This window comes from Lycorma delicatula, chromosome 8 (assembly GCF_047948215.1).
Source record: "Lycorma delicatula isolate Av1 chromosome 8, ASM4794821v1, whole genome shotgun sequence".
NCBI lineage: Eukaryota > Metazoa > Arthropoda > Insecta > Hemiptera > Fulgoridae > Lycorma > Lycorma delicatula.
The window spans coordinates 87,703,644-87,723,483 of NC_134462.1; the positions used below are offsets into that span (position 1 = coordinate 87,703,644).

At 28.2% G+C, this 19,840-nt stretch overlaps 3 protein-coding genes across 6 annotated transcripts in view; 1 reads left to right on the forward strand and 2 right to left on the reverse strand.

Moving 5' to 3' along the window:
- LOC142329041 (uncharacterized) overlaps positions 1-5,698 on the reverse strand; it is a 30,966-nt gene extending 25,268 nt beyond the window's left edge. Inside the window, exon 1 of the mRNA XM_075373300.1 lies at positions 5,412-5,698. The gene's annotated coding sequence lies outside the window, so the exon portion shown is untranslated. The remainder of the gene's footprint in view (positions 1-5,411) is intronic.
- A 796-nt stretch (positions 5,699-6,494) lies between these two features.
- The window catches only part of LOC142328739 (uncharacterized), a 131,455-nt gene continuing 118,109 nt past the window's right edge, over positions 6,495-19,840 (forward strand). For all 4 annotated transcript variants that reach the window (XM_075372724.1, XM_075372723.1, XM_075372725.1 and 1 more), the window contains exon 1: positions 6,495-6,739. The gene's annotated coding sequence lies outside the window, so the exon portion shown is untranslated. The remainder of the gene's footprint in view (positions 6,740-19,840) is intronic.
- The window catches only part of LOC142329489 (pickpocket protein 28-like), a 41,495-nt gene continuing 33,078 nt past the window's right edge, over positions 11,424-19,840 (reverse strand). Inside the window, exons 7-10 of the mRNA XM_075374161.1 lie at positions 17,865-17,924; positions 16,933-17,125; positions 14,658-14,749; positions 11,424-12,519 (exon numbers count right to left, since the gene is read on the reverse strand). Of these exons, the coding sequence (XP_075230276.1) occupies positions 12,326-12,519; positions 14,658-14,749; positions 16,933-17,125; positions 17,865-17,924 (539 nt within the window). The 3' untranslated portion in view covers positions 11,424-12,325. The remainder of the gene's footprint in view (positions 12,520-14,657; positions 14,750-16,932; positions 17,126-17,864; positions 17,925-19,840) is intronic.

Consider the following 19,840-nt stretch of genomic DNA (forward strand, 5'->3'; position numbering starts at 1 on the left):
TAGCAAAAGTAAAGATTATTTTTGAAATTAATAAAAAGTGAACAAAATGTTACAATTGTTAATATATTTTTTTTTAGCTTGAGTCCCTCTAAATAGTAAAGATAAGAGTAATAAGCTTGTAAAAAAACCTGAATCCACCTATTGCCGGATGGTAACCCTCAGTAACAAGACTGTCTAGTATTAAAAGATGAAAATCAACTGAAGGTAACAGGTAAACTAACAGGTGGATTGAAGGTGTTAGAGTAAGAAATTACCAGCAGCAGAGAGGGTACAAGAGCCGACAGGATTAAGAACTGACAAAGTCAGACACATCAGAAAACACAATCTGTGACATTTGCAGCACATACAATGCAATTAATATATATCACTGTACACCGGTAAGACAGTGCACTAGCTGTGTATCCCATCCCATCACTTTCATTTTGGATCAACAAAATTATTTATTTTAATGGGTCCAGCACACAATGTGACACTTCTTTACAGAGTAAAAATTGATTTCTATTGGACATTTTTATTTAATTATTTTATTAATAATTATTGTTAGAAATGCTGTAATATCAAAAAATTATGATACACTATACTTTTCTTTTTTGCATGTTTTTTCCACCATGATTAAAATTAACAAATATCATAAATCATTTAATATCTCAATTAGAACAATATGGCTAGAATAATTAAACTGCTAAAAAATAGTAAGTGAAAAGCAGAATATAAAATAGGGTACTTTTCAAGAAGATGCCTGCAGCCAATCTGTAGTTAGTTAGCTGCTAGATGGAGTCACTGAAAGAAAAAATAAATAAATAGTACATATTTTTTCTTCTTAAATACAAACATTGTACTGTAATATCATTAAAATAATACAATGATAGTGCAATAATAAAATAGTAAAATAAAGTACAGTATTTTTTGAGTACAGTAATATTTATGCCAGTAACTTCTACAATTTCATTATACACGAAAATTTTCTGGCACGTAACACTTGTGTAAATTGAAGGTGCACTGTATAATAAATTTAAATGAATAACTAAATACATATAAAAAATAAATCCAAAAGTATAAATATAATCTAACCAAATTTAACCTTTTTTTTTTAAACCTCTGGGACCACTGTTAGGTATTGCTTCAGAGGATGAGATGAATGATTTGTAGGGTGTGAAAAATGCCACGCCTGACCGGGATTTGAACCTGGAATCTCCAGATGAAAGGCCAAGACGCTACCACTCGTGCCACAAAGGCTGGTAACCAAACTTAACCTACGTTCGCTAACCTTCGCTTGCTAGTCAAGGTTAGTGAGCGTAGATTAACTTTGATTAGATTATATTTATAATTACATTTATTTATTATAAAAAATAAGTTTTAGTTTATTTTATTTAGTTATTTTCTCCTTTCAGTGGCGCCATCTAACAACTGACTAACTACAGATCGGTTGGGGGCTTTTTCTTGAAAAGTATCTAAAGAGAGCCATTGAATAATCTAAGACAGTAACAAACAGAAAGGGCAATAGTGTTATTTGTTTTGAATGTGCTATGATGACACTATGTTGTAAATTATTTTAGTTTATTTCAAGCAGTGTCTTGCGACTAGCAGCATATAAAAGTTGCAAAAGTAAAACAATCAAGTGACATCAGGATTAGATACTGTTGGCCCCTCCCACATGCCTGAAATTTCTACATTTTATCTAATGTCTAAGAACTAAAAAATAAAGGTCAACTTAAAACTTCTAGATGAAAAGAATTAGGATACGTGAACACAATAATAGTAAATTTCAGTTTAGTCGATAGAGCTTTTAAATAAACAAACTAGCTAACAGTTAACCAAATGTAGTTGGTTATACAGTTAGCATAACTGATAACAAAAAAAAAGAAGAGTTTTCCATTTTGCAAAGGTTGAGAATTAAAATAATCATAAAAGCTTACCTTTAAATCCTACAAAATACATACGCATAACTTATATTTAAAATCGTTAATTCATTAAAAAGACATATAATCTTATTTTGACTAATAATGAAAATGATTTAGAATAAATACAAACTAGAAAATTGGTTGGTAATTAAATTACTATTTTTACAATATATAATTATTGCAAAGTCTTCAAATATGAGCAGCAGAAATGAAAACATAATAATTCTCAACTATGTCATGAATTGATACAAAAATTCCTCCTTGCCTACATATGTGTTACTTTTATCAACTATAATCTTAGATGTATAACATATGTAAAGTTTGAGTCACAGACAATGGGGGGAAGCAAGACCATGTGGACAAATTTGAGGATGTCAGAACTCATATGCTTAATCAAACATAAAAAAGGTAACTGTGACCTATATCTCTATTTTAATAAATTTAGGCCTTAATTATATTGACCACATGTTGGGGAGTTTGATCCACACGATTAAGGTTTAACCCAATAATGTGTAATTTGATGATTTAATCCATCAAAAAAGGTTTCAGAGCAGGAAGTATGTTAATGAAAGAATAATATATAAATGTATATATAATTATATACAATTAAATACTATCATTAATTATATTTAAATCATTATAAATTATTTTATTATATTATATAATAATTATACTACTGTTAATTATATACAATTATAAATTATATAGTGCAAGGGCACAAAATTTGATAATTTCCAAATCTTGCATGATGAAGATAAAGTTTTGGTGAGAAAAATATTTTGAAGACCTATACAAGTATTAGACATAATGGAAGATAATATTTATTGTAAATGGGATCTGTAACAAAAGAATATGAATGCAGCTAACATATGCGTTCTTGTTGCTATGATGCCGAGTCTGTCAGTAATGATAATGAAGAAAATTTCTGAATCTTTTTTAAATGTCTGATCATTCCCAACAGCTTTTTTACATTACTTAACCATTTATCACAGTCTCTACATCGAGACCCTGATAATGGAAGCGATCATTATCGTTCAATTATGAGCCCTGAGACAAACTTTTTTTTTGTTGTAAAATGGAGATGTAGAGAAAAATAAAAAAGGAATTAAAACTAAATTAAACTTTTAACAATAAATGGGCCTAGCTGGAGAAAAAAGTCATTTTGCAGTCCATATAACAGAGGCATCTGAGTCAGGGAACAGAAACATAACATTTTAAGGGTATTTCTAAAAACCAGTATGGTAAAAATAATTAATACCAATTCTTCTTACAAAGAGTTCAATTATATAAAAATAATATGTAATTTATTTTAGACTCAAAATTAAAATGAATCTCTTTCAAAAAAATCAAGTTGCCACAAAAACACAAAACTTGCCAAATGATAAAACACAATGTTTTTATTCTATAAAATGTTTAATTTCTCATAATCCTCTTTATAAAAATATTACAATCTCAAATTTAAAAAAATTGCAAAATTCACTGCATATGAAATAGACAGGAGTTAACATTTTTAATTTAAAAAAAACAATACTTCATATAAATCTGTCATCAATCAATATGATTTGTTTCATAACCTCAATATAATCTTGAAACTCCTACTTCATACACATCTCCTATTCACCAGAATTCAATCCATTATTTGTAATAATCTCATGTTTTATCATTATAAAAATTCTGAAATGATGCCATAATAATTTAAAAACAGAGAACTGAATTCTTGGTTCGTCAAATGCACATAATAAACAAACTTTAGACTTGTTCAGATGGCCTGAGAGCTTTTAGTAACTCATTTTATTGATTTTTCTAACACTAATTAAATATATTGAAACAGATCACAAAGAAAAAAATATGAGTACGGTAAATGTGTAAAGCTGTTTCCTAGAAAAAATAAAAGTCGAAATCTTTAAAATTTTAACATAACATTTATAAGTTTGGATACTGCTAGCATTAAAAGCATTTATTACATTTTTCAAACAGTTCATACTCCCTATTTATTCATTCAATTCATCATAAATCTATTTTCTATTTAAGAAGATTAATTACAAACTTCTGGTAATGGAAAAAACAACAATTAAATGTTATGACTGGTGATTTTTGGGATTAGCAAACAGGGCACAAAGCTGATTTATGAAATGGAATTCAATTTACTATTTTAATAAAAAAATGTATGTATAATTAAAAAATAATAATAAAGCAAAATTACACTGACAAAACTGATCATTAGTAAACTATTGACAAATGTAAAAACAAATATTATAACATATACCTAATTACACTGGTTCTTTTTGTTCATGAAATCACAATTGAATTAGATAAATCATACATGTAGGATTAATGTAAATTAACAAATTCCTTACTCAACTAAGCAGAAATACCTTACATTTTTTTCTTTTTTAAGTATAAATATCCAAATATTACTCAAATTTTGTACAGGAATAACTTGTATGGTAGATTATACCCTGAATTTTTCCATCTGAAATCACCTACTTGAAAGCTAACTAATTTTCAATAAAGAAATCAAAAGACTAAGTAAATAAAACAGACAAGGTATGTATTCTTTAAAAAATGAAAAACCAAACTCATGATTGAAAGATGAGGAAAAGGTTTACATTTTATTACATCAAACTTACTGTTTCTTTAAATCCAAAGGCAATTGTTAAATTTAAAAGTATTTACAAAAAACTTTTATTGATAGTCAATCACTTCTACAACAAAAACAAATGAGAAAACATTTTCTCTTTACATACGAATAAAAATTTTCAATCAAAAATATTAATATTAGACATTTTTTTCTTGTATATTCTTACTAGAAACAAAAATTTAAGGTATTCAAAATCATACAACTGCAGTTTACAAATGTAAAAAGATATTATAACCATTTTGTCAATATGAAAGAAAAACTTTTTTCTTTTTTAAATTTATACCTAGGATCTAGCTACACAGATTTGTATTTACTACTTTCAAATTCAAGACTTGTATATGCATACTAAACTTCAATGTACAAAGAAAAAAGGTTAAGTAAAAAATTATTCAAAATCTTTGATAGCAGACTAAATAAATTAACTAATTAGCCTATTATCACATAAATAATTTCAGAAAAATTGTTGAACTGTAAAAAAAAAATACTGCCAGAAATACTTTTTTAACTTTTAAGCTAATATGGCACTGCCCTAATAATTGATATAAAAACACAAATCATAATTAAATTTAAATAAAAGCACATTAAGTAATTCATAAATTTCAATTATTTGAATTAATGTTGATTAAGCTGGAATTTAATGAAAAATAAAATCTTCAAAAGGTTTTTTACAGGTAAAATTAATTTTAATATATAACTTACCATCATAAACAGTAACGTAAACTGTAAATACGCAATGAACTAGGACCACGACAGGGTAGTACCGTAAACTAAAATGCTTAACCCAGCATCTAATAATGGACCACAATTCTATCAATGCAACATCAGTGAATAAACAGTAATAATAAACTCCATTATAATAATTTACTTACCTCTTATCATTAAATAATTTTTAAACCTGCATAACCTACAGGCTTCATTTTGGAATAAACTTCAAGTAAAAAAAAACACTCTTTTCAAATGAATTGCCAAAACAAGCATTCACTAAAAATTCAATAATGATAGATTACACTTTCAGTACTATCAATACAAAATGCTACATAAAATGAAAGTAAGAAATATACTATTATACTTTAGTTAAGTAATAAAATCTGAATTCATCATCGGTTTTGTTCACGGACTTAGAGAGTTCTAACAGGGGTCCACAATCACTAATGTAATTCAGACATTTTTGTTTTTGTGAACATTGTTGCCACATGTTAACCTTGAAGAGATCGTAGACTCGTATAGAAACGATTTGTGAATAAAAATTGGAAATCAGTTTTATTATTTTTGGTGTAAAATTTATTCCAAAGTCAACAGCAAAGTAAAGATTACCTCAACCAAGCCAAACATTGGTTTTTCCGGGATTTGAGCCACATTTATATGAGCTGAACTCGTATCTTTGTTTTACCTCAAGGTTTATATCGTTGTAAAGCATAACACATCCAAATATTTTCTAAAATCTAGTCAAATATTAAAAAAGTAATTAAACATCTAATAAATCCTAATTAAAAACACGAGGTAATTCTTTATTTCACAAATTTTTGTACATTAAATGACAAATTTCTCTGTACATTCGATTTCTTTTCTTACCAGTTACATTTTGGTATAAATCTATCAAATAAATATCTATCTCGCTCAAAATAAAATTTTGTTTACAAATCGTAACGTAGAGATAGATAGGTATATTACGTTTCCCATTAGTATTTCATCTTTGTTGCTTGTTTAATTTTTTTTATTCACAGAAAAAAGTATTTGTACTCCAGCATAATAATAAAAACATCTGAAGGGTAAATAAATTGAATTGCAGCAAACTAACTTTCATATATATTACAAAATTATGTTAACGATGATTTTTTATTATTTAGGAATAATCTTCACGTACGATTACAAATTAATTATTGCATATAAAATATCTGATGATCAATTCTTTAAAAATCATTAATGTTTTTTCTAGACAATGGATACGTAAATCGTTGCTACAAATTGGCATCCGCAGCACTATATGACGTCTCACACCCACTAATCGTATTTTGTAGTTGCGCTAGCAATAGTGTTTATTTTGTAGTTCGTGGAATTCTGGGATCAGATGGTGTGTAGTTAGCTGTAGATCTGCAGGCGTTGCTTTGTCCGTGGTGTAGTTGTTAGTGTTAAAAAATACATTTATTATTCGTTTAGTTTGATGTGTGCGCTGAATCCCATCATCTTAAAATAATTGGTAAGTTAGATAGCTCCATATTAAATTATTTGTAGCTATGAATATACTTTTAAAACTACATAATTAATTATATATGACTTCTAACCTAAAATCAATTTAGTGGGAGCCCATGTTTACGTTGTATTTATCGATTATCTTTTACAATTAGATTTAATATATTATTTTTAATGTGTAGTATGAATTTTTACGTGAAAAATAGGAAAAATGGTTATTTGATTCATATTAATCACCAAAAGTGGGCTTGTTATGGGTGCGTTTAATCTAAATATTTAATTTTTAATATTGTACTACTGATACAGTTGACTACAAAATATTGTTTACTTTCAAATGTTAATCTCCTCTTACGGAAGCCTATTTGAATGGTTGCTGTTGATAAAATGTTGGATATATCTTAGCTCGTTTATGGTAATTTTAAGTAATTTGTAGTTAAAAATATTAGTGATTGAAAAATTTAATTTTCAGTGTAATATTACTTGTTATTATTGAGAATGGATGTGCATGCATTGACAAGTTTTTTTAGTAACAGAATTTTGTTTAATGTTGAACATAATGAAAGAAATTACATTATTTAAAAAGAACAAGTTTAATCTGTATGTTTTTACTGGTAGTTATCGTAGCTGAATTAGTAAGCTGTAATTTATAAGGTGCGAACTTACACGTAAAACCTGTAACATAAAAGAGCGATTGATAATTAAAGTTGTGTGTTAGTAAACAGTAATTAATTTTTTGTAAACCCGTCAAAATTATTTTATCACCATTATTTAACCCTAACCTAACCTTAGTCTTCTTTAATAAATTATGTATCATATTTATTTGAAATTCATTCAGATTTAAAATTAAACTATCTATATTAAAATTTAAAATTGTTTTCAATTCATCTTGGAGATATGATTATTTTAGTATGTTTTTGTAACCATTCATCAGGTTAAATTTTATGCGTGTAAATTTTTTACGCATTAGAATAATTAAGTAAATGATTTTATGTGAAGCATGGCCCTGATTATAAAAATTATTATATGTATAATAGCAATGTAAAACAATTTACTTTTTTTTATGTATTTTATAATTTAATCAGATGGTGGAGTTACAACCTGTAACTCTAATAACTTATTATTTAACTAATGCATAGTTAAATAATGATAAATTTGCAAGATGGCTCCAAAACATGAGTTAAATTTTCTTTTTCTTTTGTTTACTTATTCTTTATTATACAAACCCAAAGTTCATGTTAGAAAAAAATTACAGAACTGTAATAAGATTTATTTTGTTATGTAATAATATACTGTTCTCACTGTAATGATATTCACACGTAATAAACATAATTGCTATTTTTAAACAGATGTCTATGATGTGTATTGGCTGATAGTTCCTTGATTGTTCTGAGAATCTTCAAAGAAGAATCCTGAGCACTAAAAGTGGTTTTTATTGTTGCTAGTTAGCCAATACTGACTCCTTACTCCGATGTATTTACTGAACATGAAACTTATTTTTTACTGTTTTCACTGTGATGATGGCAGGATTCTCGAACTAGCTGGTGGCACACTTTTCCTCTTTTAAGCCACCAGCAGTTGCTGTAGTACATTTCTGTTGGATGTAAACCTAAGTATTGTACAATTATAAAGTTATATTGTTATTAAATAGTTTTCTTAATATAATTACACTGTACAAATTATGTCAAATTTCACTGAAATTGACAATTGATGTTCTAAGTAATAATATATGCCTGAGTTTTTATTAATACTATTAACTCGTCCACTTCAGGTGTTTCTGCCTGTCTTGTCAGTAGCTTTATTCTTTTACAGCTCCATTTATGTACTCATTTAATAACTAAGTTATATACAGCTTAGTTCACTCACAAAATATAATTTAATACTGGAAATGTAAAATGGATAGGTAATCCAGTAATTAGATAAGAATCAGGTCTTACAGAATCATATGAATGTATCTGACTGTAACTTAGTGTAAGCTCCAAGAAGAGAAGCAGGAAACTAAGAATGAGATTGTAATATGAGCACCATCTCCGTCCTTACCATGAGCTTATCAAATATCCAGTTAAGCATTTAATACTTCTAACATTGTACGTATCATGAATAGATTACCTAACAAATGTGTTCAGTAACACATTAATGTTTATTTTGCAACACATAACACAGCCTCAAACAGCAGCTCTGGTTGGGTAGTGCAAGTCCCTACCAACTAACAAGTAATTGAAATTGTATTCATGATATGTACATTGTTAAACTATACAACCAATTAATGTAGATGTTGAAAACATAAATTTATTTCATATTGATTAATTGCCTATTATTGAACTTATTTTAATAATAATAGTAAGAATTTTGCTGATATTTCAAAGGCAGAATGTAAAACTGCTAAATAAAAAAATAACAATAACATTAAAATTTCATAAAATGCAAAAACCATGTGAAATTTTCAACACAGAACAATGAAATTTTGTCAAACATTTTTCTGTATTTTCCAAATTAAAAAAATTATTAAACCACTAAAATTTTGTTCAATAATTATGTATTAAAAGGAAGGTTATTTAAATTCTACTCATGATATGTACATTGCTATAAGCTCTAAATGCTTACAAGAGATGTTTGAAAAGTTTGTGCTTAAGCAACAGATGGTGGTCCTGTTACATTTTCACTCTTAGTTTCTTACTTTTTTGTTAGGAGCTTACAGTAAGTTTCAGTCAAATATATTCATAATCTATTTTTGGCAGTTGTTTGAATCAATCCAAGTATTGTGATTTATGAAAAATGGATGAAAGAAAATTTTGTTCAATGATCAAACATTACTTTTACAAAAGCAAAACTGTATAGGAAACTAAAGCCAAGCTGAGAATTATTATGGTAAGTTGTCTCCATTAATTAGAACATTTGCAAATGGTTCTGTTATTTTCAGGGATCACATAATTACAAATGATACTGAACATTCTGGACAGCCTTTTGAGGTTATAACAGAGAATATTGAAAAAATCTATGCTATGGTGATAAAGAGTAGAACATTAGAGCATGAAATTGCTAAGACAATAGACATCTCAAAGAACAGACTCATAATATTTTACTTTTACATACGGGAAAACTGTCAGTAAGGTGGGTGGCTAAATTTGCTTGTAGTTGATCAGAAACGTGAATTAGTAAACATTTCTAAACATAGTTTGGGGCTGTTTCAATTTAATCAAAAGGAATTTTTGCATAATTTCATAATAATTGATAAAACTGGTACACTACTATTAACCTGAAACCAAGGAATAGGAAAATAGCAAGCTCCAGTTGGGGAAGTTGTCCAAAGAAGGTGAAAACTGCCCCATCAAAGATGATGGGTACTGTCATTTGGCATAATCTTCATTGAATATCTGGAGTAGGGTAAAACAATAACTGATCTATATTATGCATCTTAACTAGATCATCTAAATGAGAAAATAAAGAAAACACTATCAAATTTAAAAAAGAAGGTTCTCTATCACCAACGCAATGCGCCAAATGTTTGCCTGTTTTGAAAAGTTAGATAAATCATACCACACAGATGGGGTGGAAAACTTGAGCATCATTACATTGTATAGGCTTAAAAGGAATTTATTAGAGAAATAAAAAATTTTTCCAAAAAATTATGTTTTCTTTATTTTTGCACAACTTATCAAACTCCCTTGTATGTTAGGAGAAGTTATGATGTATTCAGTATAATTAAAGTTTGTAGGCAATCTGACATGAACCACTATTCACTCCCAAAAATGGTAAAAGAAGCCTGACATGAGTCAGGCTTACTTAGAAAAATGGTGAGTGATGTAGCTTTTTATTGTTTTCTTTACTGAGCCAAAAATATAAATATATATCAGTTTTTCTAACAAATCAAAATGTTGGTATTATTCAGCCCTCACCCTTTTTCTTTTTACCCTCTGGAACCACTGGTAAGGCATTAATTTAGAGGATGAATGCAGATGATATATATGAATGTAAATGAATTGTAGCCTTGTAGAGTCTCAGGTCGACCATTCCTGAGGTGTGTGGTTAATTGAAATCCAACCACCAAAGAATACCAGTATCCATGATCTAGTATTTAAATCTATATAAAAGTAAGTACTTTACTAGGATTTGAACCTTAGAATTTTCGACTTTGAAATCAGCTGATTGTGATGAGATGAGTTCATCACTAGATCAACCTGGTAGGTGTTATTCAGCCCTAAGAGTGACAGTTTTGCCCTGTCAACTACTGGACTGGCTGCATAATGGACAAAGTTACTTTTGAGAGAACAACCCTGAATACTGTCACTTGTTCGTGTATCACAGAACTGAGCGAAGCATTAGATTAATATACTGCAGTAAACAATTTATTATTATATACATAGCCTCCAGTCACTAGTGGAAAGTACTTGTTTCATGATTAAAGTCAGATGTGGTATTTTTTCTCTTTTATTAAACAGTTTTTTTCCATTCTAATAAGTGGCCTAAATCTGATGTACTGTTGACAATTTTTTTTGTGACAATTGATTATCTCTTAATTGGGGTTTGTGGTATTTTGATTGGAGTTGCTGAGATATAGGTAATGTAAAAACCAATTCCTTTTGAACCATTGTATTAAAATATTGGAAACATTTTTTAATGTTACTCTAACTAGTCTACTTTTTATTACAATATTGTCCATGTAGTAATGAAAAGAGTGTAATCAAGTTCAGCTTAAAATAGTATTGTTTATTTAACACATGATTTTTTTACATTTGCAATTTAATGCTTTCTTGTGCCACTAATCTTTAATGGATAAATAAAGACTGTGTAAAATATAACTAAAAACTTATTCCCTTAACGTTATGTTTTTAAAAACACCAAATACTAATAATTTTAAAAAGCCATTTTTCACAAATTTTAAATCAATTTCATTGCGATTCTAAACATAGAATAACAAATATTTATTTAAAAGTGCATAATGTTGTGTGGTTTCTTAAATAAGACATATATGTGAATTCCCTTTGTGAAGTGGTTTAAAATAAATTGTATTGCACTCCAGCAAATGCAAAATGATTTACAAATCTTCTGAAGTTTGGCTCAATGGTTTCCTCAATTGTAGTTTGTCCACTTCATTAGATAATATCAAAACTATTATTAAGAGATGTGGTAAAGTGAGCACTCATAGCATTCCATTAATATTTGAATTTCTATAAATTTTTAATATTAACACTTGACTATGAAATTGGGTTTTTTCTTTAGGAAATCCCAGTTAAAAAAGTCATCAAACTATTAGTTCACACACATCCATTTTAATTAGTTATCTAGATTCTCGTGTTATTGTGGTATATTACTAGCAAGTCATACTTCACATGCTCTAAAAAGGTTTTATTTATTTTTTTTTTAACATTAAAATTTAAAAATATGTTATATAAATTATCTTGTTGTGGTATCAAATCTTTGTGAATCTGTTTTCATGATCTGTAAGTGATACATGTTGCAGGATATTTTAATATGTACATTAGATTTTTAATTATTATTATTAATTGTGCAGCTGGAATAATTTTTTATAATTACAAATAATATTGCTATTTACAAAGATATTTCGAGCATTAATGTTGAATTACTAATAATCGCTTTATTCTACATATGGATATGGTGCTTTAGAAATATAGTCAGCAACTTTATTTTGACAGTTATTTTGTTTTGTGGTATTTTGATGTTTTCCTCTTATAACTGAGCACCAAATCCTTAATGATAAAAAATAAAATGCTTCAACTGCACTTAAGAAACTGAATCCCATAAATAAGCCAAGTAGGCCTCCAGTATTAGCTGTAACAAAAATGCATACATTTTGTTATATAATTTTATACAGTGATTATACTATAATTTTTTTTAAATGAATGAAATAAAAAATACAATAAAATTAATCTCTTTGCGTATTATGCCTTTATTTTTCTTTTTTAATTCTCTTGGGGCTGGGCCAGGTTTAATTAAAAACACAGCCCAAGGGAAAATCCAGGTTGTGTTTATCTCTGAACTGCTTCTTCTGCCATCCTTGTTCTAATAATTAAGACCAACATTCTTAACACCACGTTCCATGTCTGTTCTGCAGTATAGTCTAATGTTATTGAGGAATTAGTATGCCAAATCTTCTCAGGCATGTATTTCTCTGTTGCATAAAACAGAATTCTCTGCACTGTCGCCCTTTCTTCCCCAATAATTGCATGCAGTGCAGGATTTGAATGCCTGCACATAAGGTATGCTTTGATGCTACTGTGACTGGCCACAGTATGGTCAGGAACTGGAGTTGACCCTGTTTCAGACTATAGGGAGACAGCTCTATGAATCCAGTTCAAAATTGCTCATTCTCTCCCCGTTTTAAGCATGACAAACCAGGCTGGTGCTCCAGTCAGCTTGTTTTTTTAGGTCACCACCTATGACAAGACCCTCTGGTCTTCAATCCTGAACAAAATTGGGGTGAACTGCCTGAGCCTACAACCACTAGGGTATTCTTGGGGGATGTGTTTAGTATATCTGGATGATAATTACTGCAGGGTGATGTTATAGCAAGTACTTTGCCAATACTTCCATTTATATTACCCATTGCCTAAAATATTGGATTTAATAATAATTCCCAACAGCACGTATGGAACTTCCGATTTTGTGGTGATCTGTAGTAACTCGTTCATCAGATAGATCTTCAGCAATTGGCAATTTATCCTTACTTTACAACCTTCAGTTTCTAGGGTGATACTCTGTGAGATGTTACATGTGTTGCAGAAGAACCAGCATGTTGTAACAGGTCTTATTTTACTTATCCTGGATCCATTGGTCCCAACATTTCTGATTACATTTTATGTTCTGATTTATCTTGTGTTTTAGGGTCTATGTTTGTTAGGTAGAATATGTTAATTGTAACATTTACATTTACTTGATCTAATATTGAGTAGCAAGGAATTTAGATAAAGGAACCTGTATTAGAAGAGTGTTGTGATTTTTATGTAAAACAAGGTTTTTGTATTACTAATGCCACTGACTAAAAAGCCTTCTTAAAGGAAACTGTTGGATTTACTTTATGGCCCTGCAAAAGTCATTTTTTCCTGATGGTATTGCTTCCAAGGATATTGCCAGTACTGGATGTGAATTTAACTGTGGTTGTTAATGTAGAAGCATTTCTTTGGTGTCATTGTGTGGAAAATTCTTTAATGTTAAACAGAGTTTATTTTAATCCATTACTTATACTGTTTATATTACATTACAGTAATCTTTTAATATGTTTGGCAAATATTAATACACTGTATAGATCATGTCAGGAATGGGTAGGCTTGCTACTCCCTGGGTAAAAAAAGGAACTACTCTTGTGTTTGCCTGGATGAATCAAGGAAAACCATAGTAAAACCTTGAACAAAGCAGCATCACAAAATATACTTTTATTAATAAAATAAAAAATAGATCCAATTAAAGATAATATTTTAAATATTTATATAGTTAATGTGTATAATATTTTGAGGATATGTAAATTACATATGTTATATTTTATATTGCATACATTTATATGTTATTCTATTATACAATAAAAGTTTGTTTTTTTTTAATCGTTATGAATTCTGTTTCTTTCTTTTTACTTGTGTATATACTTTTAAAATTCTGTCTCATGACTTCAGGATGTTATGAGACCCAGCTTTTGAAACTGATGTCCTAGGTCATGTTATTTAATGTAATAATCAGGACATAGTTCAAATTCAGTTTTTTCTGATATTTTTTACACGTGCCATCCATTTATTATCACTTAAGTTAAGTGCAAGTGCTAAGTGTTTTCTGCAAGTATTAAGTGTTTTTAATGCAAAATGTTTGCTGCAAGCAAAGCAACTGCACTTTACTTATTATAAAACAGTGTTTTTATAAATTAATGAGATTATGTACAACTGTGTGAATTGTAAGTGTATCATAATTTCTTCTCTACTTACACAAAAACTCTGTAAACCCAAAAAGTACACCTCGTTGTACTCCTGTAAATTGTGCTTCTTTAAAAAACATGTGAAACACAGCCATATTTTTCCTAAAACAGTTAAAGATTTATTTTTATAAATAATAAAGTTCATAGTTAATAAAGTAACATAGTTCATTATTAAAATGTTTTATAACAAATTATTTTGTAATAAAAAAGTTCATTAATAATTTTTTATTCTTAATTTTTACTAAACCATTTTTGCTACAAAAATAATATAACACATTTGTATTTCCTACATTAGCAAGATAGTAGGAATTATTATCAGTAAAGATCTTAAGACTTATATTGTTTGAAACTTATTGTCAAACTGATTAACAAATTAATGGGATCTAATTTTTTAAAGGATGTGACTACAGATTAACTGATTTTTTAATTTGTGATTATATTCTTTTACTTGAGGCTCTGAGAACAGTTTTGTTGTGGTCTTCTGACACAAGCTGACTACTCTTAACTATTGCTGTTAATTAAAAATGAACAAATTTAAGCAATAATATGTGCGTTGAAGTTGCAGATAAATGTAACTGTTCCTTTACTAGAATTTGAAACTGAGTTTTACAGTATTACAGAATCTGTAATTTTGCTTGATAACAAAGGTGTCATGATGAATCATCACACTGACTGGAATTGTAAAATGCTTGATAAGGGAGAAGTGTAGGTTGCATTGATACATACATCTTGTATTATTCCAAGGGTATAATACCTAACAAACCTAGGGTAGTTAGTATTTGTAGTTTCAGAATCTAAACATTACCTATTTCCAAGCGATTGTGTTCACAAAGTTTTGCAAAAAAAGTATGTACTTCTACATGTTTCATAACATAAGTACTGGAATGATGAAACCAGTTTTATTTATGTTTGTGTAAAATTTGTCTGTATATACACGATACAGGTAATTTGTCTGTAGTTCACAAGATCGATTTCCTTGATTTATTTTCGAAATCATTCATATTTCAGCATTTTTAATAAGTTGTTCCATTTTTGAAATTGAAAAACTATAACTAAATATAGAAAAAGTACAATTTTTATTGAATAAGAAAAATTAATTGCGTTGAAAATATTTGGATCAGATTCTATGTTAGTACAATCTTACTGGGTTTGTTACAGTTTTGTTCTCAAATTTCATGAACAATAAAAAAATGTATTAAGAATTTATGAAAGAAACCATCATTATCTGTTTCTTATTTCTAGAATTTTATTTTTTTATTTCTTATTTCCTGAATTCTGTCGCTAGTTTTTTGAATCATTATCCAAGTGAATTTTGTTTTAAAATGAATTATTAAAGGGATTGAAAGTTACAATTTGCATGATTACACATTAATTTTTATGATTAGGATCATAAGAGATTATGATTAGTAATTTATCTGGTAGGATCATAAGAAGTTATGATTAGGAATTTATCTGGTCCCATTGAATTGAATTAATTTGGCATAAAACATTGCAGTTACTTTATGAAAGTTAATTGATTGTTTGGTATTTTATAAGGTTATCATTCTGTTTCAGATTACTGATATGTTTTAATGGATGAAAGATAATTAATAAAACTTGTTTTTATTTTTTGCTTATTTGTAAAAATACACTTAAAATTGAAGATAATTTTAGTTTTTTTTGTATAATTTATTGATTCAAACATTTTAATGAGACAATAGATCTAATTTGCTCATAATTATTGTTCATTTATGTCAACTTATTTATCTGTAACATTCAAATTTTAAAATTAAAAAATTGATACGAGTTACGTTATACATGATTATCTATTTCTTCATTTAAAAAGTATATATATGCTGTGATCAATTATCTTCTGGACCTAGAGAGAGGGTGTAAAGTATACACACTTCCCAAATAGTAAAGAATTTATTTGTTCCATTGTGTGCCAAATTGATTTAAATTAAGTACAGTTTTATTTAAATGTTTGGTTATTTGAAACAGGCTTGTGTTTTATTTTCATTACCTTTAATGGATCAACTGTAACGAGCAGTTACAGATGGAAAGTGGGTTTGAATTCTACCTGTGAAAATATCAAATTGTACAAAATGTAAGTAGGATTGGAAAAGTGTACATTATGATGAAGTAAAGTAAAAATTAGCTGGCCTATACATCTCAACTTAAAATTATCCATTAGAAAATAATGCTTAGTTAGTCAGCTAAAAATGTATCATAACTTTTAACAAAATGAATCGGCTATCTACTTTGGATAGAGCCTATATCAGAGTATTAAAAGAAAAAATACTAACCTGAAATAGTATTGATTTCTGCCAGCTAGATAATCAGATACATTTACTTTTTCTGTTAAAACACTAGTGGATTGCACTTTACTGTAATCAAGATCAAAACAACTTGGTAAACAATCACAGTTTTCAAATTCTGTTAAATTCTGTGTTAAACTAGCATTTAATATTCTGTATGCTAATATTTTTTCCATTGATTCTGTAACATACAAAAACAATTGTTGAAAATTGTACTGAAAATTAATCTTCAGTAAAGTAATTTAGTTCAATATACATGGTCATTTGTTAGGTGTATTCTGGGGTTTCTTTTTTAAAAAAAAAAACTACTCGTAAATATTTAAATTAGTTGTCTGTTAAAACAAACCTGTTTTCATTGTCTGGCTCTATTTTTCTCTCTCTTACAGGTCTTGATATTTATAATTGAGAGAACCTTTTAGTTGTACTATTCTTTCTGTCTTTATTTACTTGAGTTGAGACTCAACGCTTGTTATTGTGTGATATGATCTTTTTGATAGAAGTATTTAATATTATATTGAAGTATCCTTTGTATAAAAACAGTCTGACTACTTATTCTCTATCAATTTGCCTTTTATTTTTGATCCATTTTTCCATCTAGGATTCTTGATATTAAGTTAGCATTAAAAATCACTTTTCTGGAAGCCATTTTCTGGTTTTGAAATTTTATCCCACCAGCTATAAAAGATGTTTAATGATGAAGAAATTTGTAATATTAGAGTTTTTAGGTGTATTTACAACATGTATTAATATTTACTTATGGTGTCACACTGTGTATTAATTTCATTCTCACATCAGCTGTGTTAACAGTTGTTGATTTGGTCTTATCACTTAGCCTTGAATTTTATTTATGTTTGTTAAATGATTTGAGAATTTTTATTTATTAAAAACAAGTTTTTTTTTAATTAATAGACTGTACTTACGTTTTGCTTTATAGGCACACTCTGTATCTTTTTTCCCACAAATTCTTGTTAGTTTGTCCTCTGTAAAACATTAAGCATAATTATTATAACAGTTAACTATAGAATTATTTATTTTAATATTATTAGAGGTTATTAATGAGCAACTTTAGTTTCTGAAATTACTTATTTAGATGAGATGTACATGCTAGCCTAAAACTTTATGTAACGGAAATTTGGTAACTATGAATATGAAATTTTTATGTATAGCTGTAACATCAGTCCAAAAAGTTTGTTGTTAGGAGACTTGTGTAAGCTTGAAATCCTGCAAAAATAATGCATTGATTGTGTTATTTTATATAATAAATAAATGTTTTATCTAGATGGTTACATAATTATTTATTTTTAAGTCATATCAGGAATGAATAAGTTTGTTACAACATGGTTAACAAAAGAAAATATTTGAGCTTTTATCTGGAAGGATCAAGAAAAATACTAGAGAAACCTAAATAAGATAAATAACGAAATAATAAATAAGAATTAGAAGTAATTTAAAGGCCATATTAATAAATAACACCAATAGTTACGTCAAATAATAGATACAATTATATGTTTGTTGTAAATAAATAACATGAATACAGAATAAAATAACATTTTTAAAGGCATAAATTAAAAAACTACATTTGAGTGAATTATTTTACATGTTGAAATTAAAATGCAGAAAATCTTTGGTTTATTTCATCATTTTACCAAAACATTTATTGACAAATGAATATAATTTTTGTAAAAAAAAAGTCTAATAAATTGGTGAAAAAGCATTTAGATTGGTAGGTTATAAAAATTGTAGGGGAAGCATAATAAAATATTTTTTCTCATAGATAGAAGTATGCTGTGTTCTGCTTTGTAGGTGCTAATTGCAAATGAAAGTTGGTATATGTAGTTTCAACAAAGGATTTTCTGTTTTAATGTTTTTTATTAATATTTGGGTATTCCATTTCAATTGAACAAGTTTTCAAAACTTTTACTGCATCATTATTTTTGATTTTTATGAAATTTGGTAGATGATATCTACCCAACTTGTAGTGGCCAAAAAATATTTTTTATATTTATTAAACAACTTTTTCTTGAATATTGACTGTTTTCTAACTTGCAAACAAGTAAAAACAGCCATTTTCATCACTTTTCCATGCGTTCTAGCGTTCTTATTTTACATCGTACAGAGGGGCAAAAAGGACTTTTTGGAAAGAGTAAAGATGGAACTTCATCTTAATGTACCCAAAATTAATTTTGTTACTTAACCAATTCTTTTAATGTTTATTGAAGTTATGTTCACAAATTGTTTTTTCAAATTTTGGGGCCAAAATAAATAATGAAGAGCTTAGGGTAACAGGCCTGTTTTTTACCTTTTAACTCTTAGGTATTAGTAATACTTATAAAAAAAATTGAACTGTTACCAAGTGCCCTTCATTAAGAAAAATGGCCGCCAAATTGTAAGATTTTGAAAATATCTCATTTTTGGGGCCCAAAAACCACATTTGGGACAGGTGGCAAAAATCTGAAATGTATACAGCAGTAAGTCCCCCTTATATCTTTAAAACCATATAAAATTTATTTTGTTACTCAAATGGGTTGACAAGTAATGAAGCCAACCCACCGGGTTGGTCTAGCAGTGAACGCGTCTTCCAAATCAGCTGATTTGGAAGTCGAGAGTTCCAGCGTTCAAGTCCTAGTAAAGCCAGTTATTTTTACATGGATTTGAATACTAGACCGTGAATACCGGTGTTCTTTGGTGACAGGGTTTCAGTTAACCACACATCTCAGGAATGGTCGAACTGAGAATGTACAAGACTACACTTCATTTACACTCATACATATCATCCTCTGAAGTATTATCTAAAAACGGTAGTTACCGGAGGCTAAATAGGAGAAAAGTAATGAAGCCATCAAAACTGCTAAAAACACCGTTCCTTCTAACTGTGAACAATGTATCCAAAAATTCA